The 12463-nt window shown below is 37.2% G+C and overlaps 1 protein-coding gene across 1 annotated transcript; it reads right to left on the bottom strand.

The window, feature by feature from the left end:
- Positions 1–6930: 6930 nt before the first annotated feature.
- Positions 6931–7395, bottom strand: LOC132276860 (uncharacterized). The gene has a single exon (XM_059778490.1). It carries the CDS (start codon positions 7393–7395, stop codon positions 6931–6933), a length of 465 nt encoding a protein of 154 aa, XP_059634473.1.
- Positions 7396–12463: the final 5068 nt, after the last annotated feature.

Below are 12463 nucleotides of genomic sequence, written 5' to 3'. Positions count from 1 at the left end.
ATACATATTTATTTATTTATTGGAGGTAGTACATGATAAGCGCTGAATATTGCATATTCAAGCGCCCTTAATTGCATTATTTAAGTCCATTGTTTGCTTATTTTATGTAGATTATCCCCATTTGTGTGTTTGTATATATTTTCAGGTCCTTTTGCCAAAAAGGAGTACAAATAAGACTTTGTGGATTTTAGACCATCAAAAGGCACAAGGCTGAATTTCTGGCAGTAGTGGAGTCAGGACTTTGCTCGCCATTTTGACCTAGCAAACTCAAGAACTGGACTTCCCTCATAACATGAAAGATTTAGAGCTCTGAATCAGCTTTCCAAACGGTTTGTCATTCGGAGCTCGGAGCAGAGAGTTATGGCCTTGTTACCAGAGGTGCGCAGAACTGCCTGACAGCAATGAAATTCTGCCTTGATCTTCATTTTCGACCAACCATCCTTGAGAATTGGATCTCCACCAAACATGAAGTTTTTAGAGCTCTGAATTAGCTTTCCAAATCTTCAAACGGTTCATCATTTGGAGTTCAGAACGCAAAGTTATGGCCGTTTTACCAAAGTAGGTCCGGGCGGAGCAAACCAAGCATAGGGCATTCTGGCCAATTTTCGAGTGCTCTAGGCCTTATTTCGAGTGCTTGAATTTGGGGCAGATTGCTTCACGAGATCAGCAGTGGAGTCAGGACTTTGCTCGTGATTTTGACCTAGAAAGCTCGAGAACTGGACTTCCATCATAACATGAAAGATTTAGAGCTCTGAATTAGCTTTCTAAATCTTCAAACAGTTCATCATTCGGAGCTCGGAGCAGAGAGTTATGGCCTTGTTACCAGAGGTGCGCAGAACTGCCTGGCAGCACTGAAGTACTGCCTTTCTCCCCATTTTCGACCAACCAGACTTGAGATTTGGGTCTTCATTAAAACATGAAGTTTTTAAAGCTCTAAATCAGCTCTCCAAATCTTTAAACGGTTCATCATTCGGAGTTCGGAGCGCAAAGTTATGGCTGTTTTACCAAAGTAGGTCCGGGCGAATCAAAGCAAGCATGGAGCAATCATTCCATTTTCGAGTGCTCGAGGCCTTGCTTAGAGTGCTTGAATTTGGGACAGAATTGCCTTCGAGAATTCTCATTTTGGCAGCCACTTGGGCATTGGTTTCCTCATTTTCTACTTACTTCTTTATGAGGTGGTTGGGGATGTTTTTTGGAGGAGAGAGAGAGCTTTGTTGAAGGAGATAAGGCAAGGAAGGCCACACATATCATTATCCTATATTCTAGCAAGATAGAGGAGAGAGAAGAGAGCAAGGAGGAGGGTGTTCTTGAGTGCTACAGTAGGAGCACGAAAATGGAGTCTTGGATGGAGTTTCTTCCTTCTTCTAGCTTAGCAATGGGTAACTAACTCTTTCTCTAGGGAGGTGATGAAGTCCCTCCCTTGTAAGCATGTCCTAGGATAGTCTATTTTGGGGATTTGCCATGTATATTTTATGGTCTTTTCATAACCAAGAGCACCTCATTTGTTGTAATGAATGTTGATACATGTATGGATGATTTCTTTAAGTTGATTATCTTGTCTTAGATGATGTCTTAGAGTAATCATATTGCTTGAGTTTTTCATGGTGAGAGTGGAAGCAAGGTTATGAAATGGTTTCATGGCATGTTGATAGGTGACTTTGATAGACCATTGCTTAGGAAATCCTTTGATGGTGTATGCTTAATCTCTAACTCCATGTGCTTTATCATTTTGTCAAGAACTTGATAGTCTCTCATTTAAGTAAATGTGTATAAGCTACATCTTAGTTAGGTAGTCTAAGCATGTTTATCTTTTAATGGATTATACTTGCTTGAGACCTAATGTACCTCTTGATTACTTATATGGCAACCATGTGTTGCTATGTAAGTCTTGACCATCATACGTTGTTTTCCCCCCAATTTAGGTCTAATCTAGCATATGTATAGGGATGGAGGCGGATTCACTTCCCTAGTCTCCTCTTCTTAATCTTTTCATCCTAAATTCCTTGCAAATTAGTGTTTTATGCACTTTGAATTCCTAATTTAAGTGACAACAAACAAAACCTCTATGAGCACCCATTCATCATCCTAAGAATGACTCTAGACACTTAGGTTGCCTTAGACTAGCACAGTCCCAGTGGTTCGACTTACCCGACCAATAGCCCTATTTTACAATGATTCGTGCTATTGCGAAGGTTGATGTTAATTGACCAACCGATCAGTACACTAAAATAGTTTTATGCATAAGGATTGAGGAGCCAAATTGGGCTCCAGAAGTACACTTGGCCCCGAGCCCAATGTGGTTTCGTGCCTAGTCACTCTTGTAAATCTTTATGTGCTTCTTGATGATGGGTGTATGTAAATTATATGCTCGTTTCAAAGTACGTGTCAATCTTTTTATTTTTAGTTATGCTAAATTGGATGTGTGTTAGTTATTATTATTATTATTATTATTATTATTATTAATAATTTAATTTTTTTGCATTGAACAAATAAAAAGTAAACAATCACATCTTTACAGACCCACTATAAATAGATTTTGTAACTCATTCAATACAAATATAATAAAAAAAAATTAAATACTAAAACTCATACATTGGAAAAGTTAAATTCTAAAAAAAAAAAAAAAAACTATTTTGGGATGAGGGAGTATAGTTCTTTCGTTATACGTGGTCATTAGTTAATAAGAGGGTTCAATCCAGAGAAATAAGTCAGTGACCATGTGCCTGATCGTTGTTCTTAGTTGCCTAACATTATGGCATTTTGTGTGGATGGTGTAATAGTTGTTTAATAGAATTTCTCTTTCAATCTATGCATACTATTAGTTAAAATATAAATAAATATGGGAAGGGAGTCTTGAAATTCAGAGAAAGAATATGAGAATTAAAACTCCATTGGATATTATTCACGATGGTGTTACATTTAATTTATAGAATAATACCTAGCTAAAATAGGTAACTAATTATACAATAATCGGGAAACTAATTACCTACCAGCGCTAAATCAAGGAAGATATAATTCAATCCTACAGCTGTACAAATCTGTATAATCCCGGATTACAAGCTGTCAAATCTCAACACTCTCCCTCAAGTTGGTGCATAGATGTCACACATGCCCAACTTGTCTAAAAATTTTGAAAACACTTGATTTGAAACTACTTTGGTGAGAATGTTGGCTAGTTGATCCTCAGATCGAATCTTAGGCAATTCTATAATTTTTCCATCCAACTTATCCTTAATGAAGAATCTGTCTATTTCGACATGCTTCGTACAATCATGTTGAACTAGATTATGGGCAATATCACATACTACTTTATTGTCACAATATAGTAGAATCGGTTACCCAAGTAGATAACCCAAATCCCGCAAGAGATGTCTTAACCACAAAGTTTCACAAAGTCCAAACACCATACCTCTGAATTCAGCTTATGCACTCGAGCGAGCAATAACATTTTGTTTCTTACTTCTCCATGTAACAAGATTACCTCCTACAAAAGTGAAGTAACCAGAAGTAGATCGCCTATCATCTATAGCTCTAGCCCAATCAGTATCAGTATATGCATCTATGTTTTGATAACCAGCATTTTTAGTGAACAAAATTCCTTTTCCAGGAGCAGATTTCAGATACCTCAAAATGCGCATAACTGCATGCATATATTGCTCTCCAGGATCATGTATAAACTGGCTAACAATGCTCAATGCATAGGCTAGATCCGGTCTCGTGTGTGTTAAGTACATCAATCTCCCTACAAGTCTTTGGTATATTCCTTTATCAGCAAGTACTTGGTTGGACTCAACACATAACTTCAGTCCTTCTGCCACTGGTGTCTCAGCTGGTTGACACGTTGTCATGCCAGTCTCTTATAATAGATCTAAGACATATTTTCTTTGAGATAGGAAAATTCCTTTATTAAATCGAGATACTTCAATCCCAAGAAAATATCTCAAAGTACCTAGATCTTTCATTTCGAATTCTCTGGACAAATACTTCTTGAGAGCCTTCATTTCTTTAGGACCATTCCCTGTAACCACTATGTCATCTACATAGACAATGAGTGTAGTGATCTTACCCTATTGTTTCTTCAGGAATAATGTGTGGTCTGAATTGCCCTGACGGTAGCCAAAGGCTAGCATCGACTTTATAAATCTTCCAAACCATACTCTCGGAGATTGTTTCAACCCATATAATGATTTCTTTAACCTGCAGACCTTCCGACTATACTTTTCAGGTATCATGCATCCTGGTGGGAGATCCATGTAGACTTCTTCAAATAATTCACCATGCAGAAAGGCATTCTTCACATCGAATTGTTGCAATAGCCAATCCAAATTCACAGCTAAAGATAACAAGACCCGAACTGTGATGATTTTGGCTATAGGTGTGAATGTTTCTATGTAATCGATTCCATAGGTTTGGGTGTAACCTTTTGCTACCAATCTTGCTTTAAAGCGTTTAACTGTGCCATCGGCTTTATACTTCATAGTGTAAATCCATCGACATCTAACTGGTTTCTTTCTTGGTGGAGGATCAATGAGTTCCCAAGTTTCATTTTTCTGCAAGGATTTCATCTCTTCCTCATTCATAGCTACTTTCCACCTAGGGTCAGCTAAGGCTTCCTGCATATTGTTAGGAATAGATACAGTAGATAATTAATTTACAAAAGACAAATTTGATTCTGACACACGATGGTTTGACACATAATGACTTATAGGATACTTAACTTTACTAGAAAGTTCGGGTTCATATATGGGTTTAGGAATACCTCTAGTGTGACGCTGTGGTAATTGTTTTCTGAGTGGCTCAGGCACTAAAGCAAGAACATCCTCAGCAGGCGATTGGTTTGATATATCAGTTGCGAGGGACTCAAACTCGGACGACGGTGGGGTTGGCACCATACTTTCCATTTCTGGGTGTGTATCACCACTTTGATCCAAACTTATACCACTCGAATCCAATTTGCCCGATTCCTAATTGGTTAGTCCATCTTGCGAGTCAGCACCATTAGAATCGCCATCCTCAAAAGTGTGATAATGATTATCTAGATAATCATAATTTAGAGTCTGAATTTCTTTCTGGTACTCCCCCTAAAGTTTAGACACAGAGGAAAAATACATTGAGTCTTCATGGAAGATAACATTCGTCGAGTTGGAGGGTGATAACAGCGATACCCCTTTTTATAAGTAGCATATCCTAGAAAAACAAATCACAGTGCTCGAGGAGTCAGCTTGTTGTGTTGATGCTTATGGAGATGTACAAATGCTACACAACTAAAGACATGAGGAGGTAGATTTGGGACGGTTGGGGCAACAACTGCGTTAGAGAGAGCCTGCAATGGTGTCTGGAAGTCAATTGAGCTAGAAGGCACTCGATTGATTAGATATGCTGTAGAGGTAAGTGTTTCTCCCTAGTACAATAACGGCATATAAGCTTTTATCAATGAAGCACGAACAACCTCCAATAAGTGACGATTTTTTTGCTCTACAACCCCGTTCTGCTGGGGTGTATTGGAACAAGTGGTTTGATGAATAGTTTCATGTGTTTCCAAATATTGTTGAATTTCAAAACTCAGATATTCTCCACCATTATCACTACGGAGAACCTGAACATGTGTATTGTAGTGAGTTTCAACCATTTTATGAAACTTTTGAAATAATAAGGTCACTTCACTTTTGGATTTCATCAAGCGCAACCAGGTCATCCTGGTACTATCATCAATAAAAGTAACAAACCAACGTGATCCACCTAAAGTAGTGACTTTGGACAGACCCCAAACATTAGAATGTATAACCATAAAAAGAAGTGGAATTTTATTCAAACATAATGGAAATGAAGCACGGTGACTCTTTGCTAGTTCACAAACATCACAGCGGAAACGAGAACTAGCAAAATTTTCAAACAAACTAGGAAACAATTTTTTCAAGTAACCAAAGGAAGTATGCCCCAGACGTCGATGCCACAGCTAGATTTCAGATTTCTTTTTCTCTCCCTCAGAACCATTCACTATCAATGCTTATCGTAGCTTGTTGGAACTTTTTGACATCAAGTCTAAGTAATAGAGCTTCCCTCGCCTAATACCACAACCAATCGTTTACTTTGTTTGGATGTCTTTAACATATAAAAATCAGGCTAAAAAATTATAACACAAGATAAAGTTATGGTTATTTGGGAAACTAACAAAAGATTATAAGCTAAAGATGGAACAACTAAAATAGAATCTAAATGCAGATTATCAGGGAGTGTCAAAGATCCTTCCCGAATAATTGGGGTCGAAGTACCATTGGTAGTAGAAACAAATTGTTGTGAGGAAGAATTAAGAGGTGAAACCTGTCTAGAATCAAATGTCATATGATCTGTAGCACCAGAATCAATTATCCATACACTAGTAACAACAGGTGTAGAAATATTTAAAATCTTACCACCATTATCACCAATGACTACCAACCCAAAGGCCTTTTCAGCACCATCATTCTCTGTCTTAACAACTACTGCAACGGAGGTCTTTGTCGAATGCTTCTTCCAACGGTTATGATCCCACCATTCCGGATATTCCACAAATTTGAAATAGCAACTTTTAGTATTACCAGTCTGATTACAATGGGTACATTTGTAGGTAGACTTGTTTGCACCGTTGGTGACTTTAGATTGATTAGGTTTAGTATGGTCTTGCCAGTTTTGCTTTGATCTGTTGCGAGCCATCATGACTGAAGCTTCAGAGTTTTCGGACTCCCCTTTCAGAGTTGCACGACTTACCACTTCTCGTCGAACCAAAGGGTAGTAGCCTTCCAAGTCTAAAACTGGATCGTTGCGTAGAATTTTTCCACGAACTTGTTCAAAATCAGCATTCAATCCGGCAAGAAAGATGTGAACCCTTAGTCGCTCGATAGACTTCCGATATGCTTCAATGTCATCCGGATCTTTCATGACCACTTTATCTCAATGGTCCATTTCTCGGAAAACCTCAGTTAGCTTTTCATAATATTCAGATAGAGATTTTCCATTTTGTTTGGCGGTGAAGGCCTGTTGGTTCAATGCGAAAACTTGGAACTCATCATTCCCATCATAAAAGGCCTTTAATAGAGCACTCCAGATTTCACGAGCAATGGGTAAGCGTAAATAACGCTTCATAATTTCTGGAGTCATGGACATTGATAGCCACCACTCCACTTTCTGATTTTCGGCATACCATTTGTCATAACCATCGTCTGATTCATCAGGTGGCTTAGTCGTGCCATGAATATAGGAGAGTTTCTCCCTTTCAACAATATGCATCTCCATCAGTTGGGACCAAATGTCATAATTAGATTCAGTAAGACTAATCCCTGCATTTAAAACACCTTCAGATTGAACAAAAATATGAACTGATTTCGTTCCAGAGGATTCAATATTTTTTTCACTCATTTGGATTTTTTGTTTTTTTTTTATTATTTATATATATATTTATATTACTAAAAAAAATAAATATTTAAGAAACACAATATGTCTCTATTAAGAGACAGAAACAAAAATAATAAAATAAAAATAACAAAAAACTAGGTGAGAGCATGGCAGATCCAGCTATGGCTATGGACAGCAAAGAAGATCTGGCGGTGCAGCGGTATATTGAATTAGATCCTGCGATGGACTGGCGAGCAGCGGTACACCAATTTAGAGTAGGGCTGCACACAGTTCCGGTTCTCACGGTTCCGGTTCTGACCGGAACTGGAACCATTCACTACGATTTCTTGAAAATAGAACCGGAATCGGAACCGTATAGGATGGAACCGAACCAGAACCGTAGAATCGGTTCGGTTCCGGTTCAGTTCCATGAAAACCGTTAACTGTTTAATTTTTTTCTTTTTTATAGTATTATAAGTTGTAATACTGAAATGTTTCCGAATTTAACACTGAAATGTCGTAAGTTATAACTTGTAACTCAGTAGTGTTTCATAAAACTAAACACTGATATTAGCCAGCCACTCACGATAAGCTCAATGTTTACAAGCAGGTTTGGATTTATGAGGATGCTGATGATGATTCAAATATGTATGTTCACCATAATATCATCATTCCAGCATTTCCCCTATGCACAGCATGGCTTGATTCCCACTTAAAGGGTGGAGAAAAAGGTGTGACTTAACCAGATTTTTTGGTTGAAAACTATTTCTGTGCAAGCACATATACTTAGTTTCACCTTTCTTTACTTAAGGGCATGGCGAATATAAGACTAATGAGAGATGCATATCCACTTTCTTTCAAGACAAGGCTCTACCTTTGGCCTTTTGTGTTTGTTTAATGCTTTTTGTTGCCTTTTCTGCCGAAAGTTTAGATGATTTTTAAATGTGATGTGGTTCTATCATCTACGATAATATATATATATATATATATATATATATATATATATATATATATATATATATTGCTGAATGGTGATTACAATTGGAACATAAACTAGATTACAGTTGGAACATAAACTACGTATTTAAGACTCTAAAAGGCTAAGATATAGCATAGTTATTTTGATTTTGGAGGTTCAACTGGATTAAATGTTAATTTTCTATGACTTGATTATTATTCGGTCCATGGAAGGGGAGGTCGTCACTTAAGGAGACACCTTGCTCAGAAATTTGACCTCCAACCTTATCTTTATTTTTTTTTTTTAGTATAAAATTAAATATATAATAAATATTATATATATATATATATACGGTTCCGGTTCTTACCGGTTCCCATGGGCTGGAACCGGAACCGGAACCGGAACCGTGTGTACACAGTTCCTAAATTTGTAACCGGAACCGTGAGAACCGGAAAAAATGGTTCCGGTTCCGGTTCCACAGTTCTGGTTCTTTTGTGCACCCCTAATTTAGAGCACCAATTTAGAGCCGGCGATGTAGCGGGTATACCAATTTAGATCTGGCGATGCAGCGGCGAGCAGCGGTTCACTGATTTAGATTCGGCGATGCAGTGGCAAGCAGCGGTGCAATGGCGACGATGGATCTGGCGGCGAGTCCGGTTCAACAGCAGAGAGACGGCGGCTGGCTGGTTCAGTTCGGTTGGGGCTTGTGAGGGTTGCGGCTTGTGGTGGAGATTGGTGAATGTCAGGGATGATAAGTTCTGGGTTAGTGAATTGATGTGTATATGGATATGAGATGCTTGTATACGGATATGTATTGGCTGTGTATAGGTCTGTATTTCAAAGATAAATTCAAAGAGATGAATGTTTGTGTATGGGTCTGTGTATGCATCTGTGTATTTCAAAGCTAAATTCAAAGAGATTCAAAAAAAAAAAAATACGGTTCAATGATGGCTCTGATACCACACTACAAGAAATGGTGCTATTAGGGACAAAAAAAACTGTCCCTATAGGTGCCCAAACTGTCCCCAATACCTTTTTGGGACAGCTGATGCAACTGTCTCTATATGCAGCGTCCTAAAAGGGTTTTAGGGACGGACTAATTGGGATGGAATAAAACTCCGTCCCAATTGAGCATTAGGGACTGAATTTGTTTATCCGTCCCAATTGAGCATTAGGGATGGAATTAAATTCCGTCCCAATTGAGCATTAGGGACAGTATTTTATTCTGTCCTAATTGAGCATTAGGGACGGAGTTAAATTCCGTCCCAATTGAGCATTAAGGACAGAGCTTTATTCTGTCCTAATTGAGCATTAAGGACAAAGTTTTATTCTGTCCCAATTGAGCATTAGGGACGGACTTAAATTCTGTCCCAATTGAGCACTAGGGACAGAGCTTTATTATGTCCCAATTGAGCATTAGGGACGGAATTAAATTGATGTATTTTTTTTTTTTTTTTTTTTGGCGCCTCTGACTCTTTCACAACTGTTCTTATTTCCCATCCGCTGTTGACAACCCGAAATTCCTCTACCTTTGATCAGTGATTCGATTCATATCTTCATCCATTCATAATCTGCATTCATAATCAGCCTGCTATATATATTCATAATCTACTTCTACACAAACTAAAGTTAATGTCAACCATTAATTAAAATATATATAGGTTGTTTAAATTACACTTCTAGCAATTCTAAAAACTGTACCAAAAAAACATCATATGTAATCCCAAAAAATTAGTTTCTAATCAAAAACTTTCTTAGCCTTGCACTTGACTTTCTTATACTGCCTTTGGAAGAGGTGCAGCAGATGCCACCTATTTGTGTGCCTAGCTATTAGGAAATGATATTAAAAACTTAGTTTCTAAACTTCAATGTCTGAAATCATTGATCATATATTGCAGGCTTGGATTGAAATGGTTGGTACGGATGACCAAATGCCCCAAACATTAGTGGCTGAGGACTATTCAATAGACAGCCAAATGGTCCATAAGTTGAAGGCTGTTGCTGCTGCTGTGGGCTACCAAACGAAGGTCGATGCGCTCCAAATTGTGTGAACATAAGCTGAGAAGACATTTTGTTTTGATTCTCCGCAAGACTAGCCACAGTTGCCTTCAAATCATTTATGGAATCTTCAGCTCTATCAGCCCTCCTCCTCTCAGCTTCTAATTCTGCCACCAATTCTGCAATATTGGCATTCCTCTTACGTCCTCGTGGAGCCTTCTTTCCATGACCAAACCCGCGAAAATAAGTACCCTTTCCTTTTCCAAGACAATTCTCTAATATCTGCTCATCCACTGAAATTGGACTACTAGCATCCACATTAATAAATTCCTTTGATTGGGCAACCATATTATCCTGTATTTTGAAATGTCAATGAAGTAATTTAATAGAGAAATTGATGCAACCTAGATAAGTAATAATTTATATTGCTTTCATCAGGAAAACCAATTTTATTTTGGAATTAAGGCAAAACTGAAGCACTCTTAACTTTAGGGATGATGAGAATTTTAGTTCAAAAAATTGAAAAGAGTGATAAGTTTGCTATGCAATGGTAAAATTTCCTCCAGTAACAACATCACTAACACAAAAACAGAGTTACACAAACACAAAGAGGTTGATCATGGCAAAAAAATTAAAGGCCTAAGTCACTATTTATTTGATTCATGGGTTGTGTCTTTACTAAATATAATATGCAAGGTTCTGCCAAACTGCAGGCTACATATATACCCATTAGTAAACACATTTAAGAGAGAAAAAAAAAAAACCTAAATAAATCAAATAGGTAAGCATACCATTATTTGAGAAAATAAAGAATACCATATTCAATTACTTAAATGTCATGAAAAAAAAAAAAAAAAGAGAATTACAAATAGCAAGACCTAAAGATAAATGGACATAGGACGACATTTTTCATATCTACACAACAAGATGAGAAGAAGACTTTAGAGCATCAAATTTTAAAGCATTATCTCTGAAAGTGAATCAATATTTTTCAATATAATTCCCTCCACATTTTCCAAGTCGGAAATCATTTAGTAATAGCAATTTTCAACTACAACAACTGCAAAAGAAAAAACCTTCTGTTAAGTCTTCCATACAGTTATTAGGCAAGTAAAACCATTGGTTTCATGGAAAAAAAAAATTGTGTAAATAATATTATTGCATTTTCCTTTTTTAAGAAGAATGGATGAATCAATTATAATTAAAGATAAAAACAATATTAGAATCTTTTTATATCAAACATTGCCAAAGCCCCATATTCAAAACAACCTTGACAATTTCCAAAATAGCTAAGATCTCAGCCTAAATAGCAATTTGGTGTTATCCAGCATAGAGAACCTAAGTATCTAATTTATCAAAGTGAAAGCTAATAAACAGTCTTGCATTATCCTGAGCTAGAGTATACAGTATATACATTATCCGCTATTGGTGGATCTAGCCATCCTTATCCGCTATACTAGGGTTTTTCAGTGTGACAAAAAGTTAGTATAAAGCATCCTTATAGTAGCCTGCAAAAAAGAGAGCCAAGAGAGGAATATTGAGCTGAAATAGGCTGCATTGCAAAAAGGGCTCGAAGCTAAATATAGTGAGTGTTTAATGGGTGATTTCAGGTTTATCCAAGTCTATTTTATTCACTGAAATCCTCATGAAGAAGCTGCAGATGTGTTGAACAGAAAGGAGGGCTTGTGTTGCTGATTTTCTGGTGTAAAAGAGTGATTCAGAGCCTCAACATCTATGAAGGACAGCTCAGAGGTTTGTACAGGTTAAGGCAAGTATATTCTATCTATTTAAGGCTGCAGAAAACCTGTTCTTAAGCATATAAGTGCTGTAGCTAAATTTGAGGTCTCATTGTTCTTTATTGTTGCTGATTTTTGGTTTAAGTAACAGAACTGAGTTATATATATACAAATCATGGTGTGAGTTGATTGTGTACCCTTGGAACATGATTGTGTTGATGATTATAAGCTGTTGAAGTTGGTTTATTTCCTAAAAAGTAGTCAGTGCTTGTTTTGACATCTTAAACCTCATAAGCAAGGGTTTTAAGCTTAATACACTGAGATCACAAAATTAAAATTAAAGTGTTATGCCTCAGTTAGTGTGTTCTACATCAGAGCATATGTGTAATGATGGTTCTAG

This window comes from Cornus florida, unplaced genomic scaffold, assembly GCF_030987335.1.
Source record: "Cornus florida cultivar Cherokee Brave unplaced genomic scaffold, ASM3098733v1 CherokeeBrave_3.0.0_Hap2_Chr01, whole genome shotgun sequence".
Classification (NCBI taxonomy): Eukaryota; Viridiplantae; Streptophyta; class Magnoliopsida; order Cornales; family Cornaceae; genus Cornus; species Cornus florida.
Note: the sequence above shows the minus strand (reverse complement) of the source record. Positions and strands in the feature narration are given on the sequence as shown.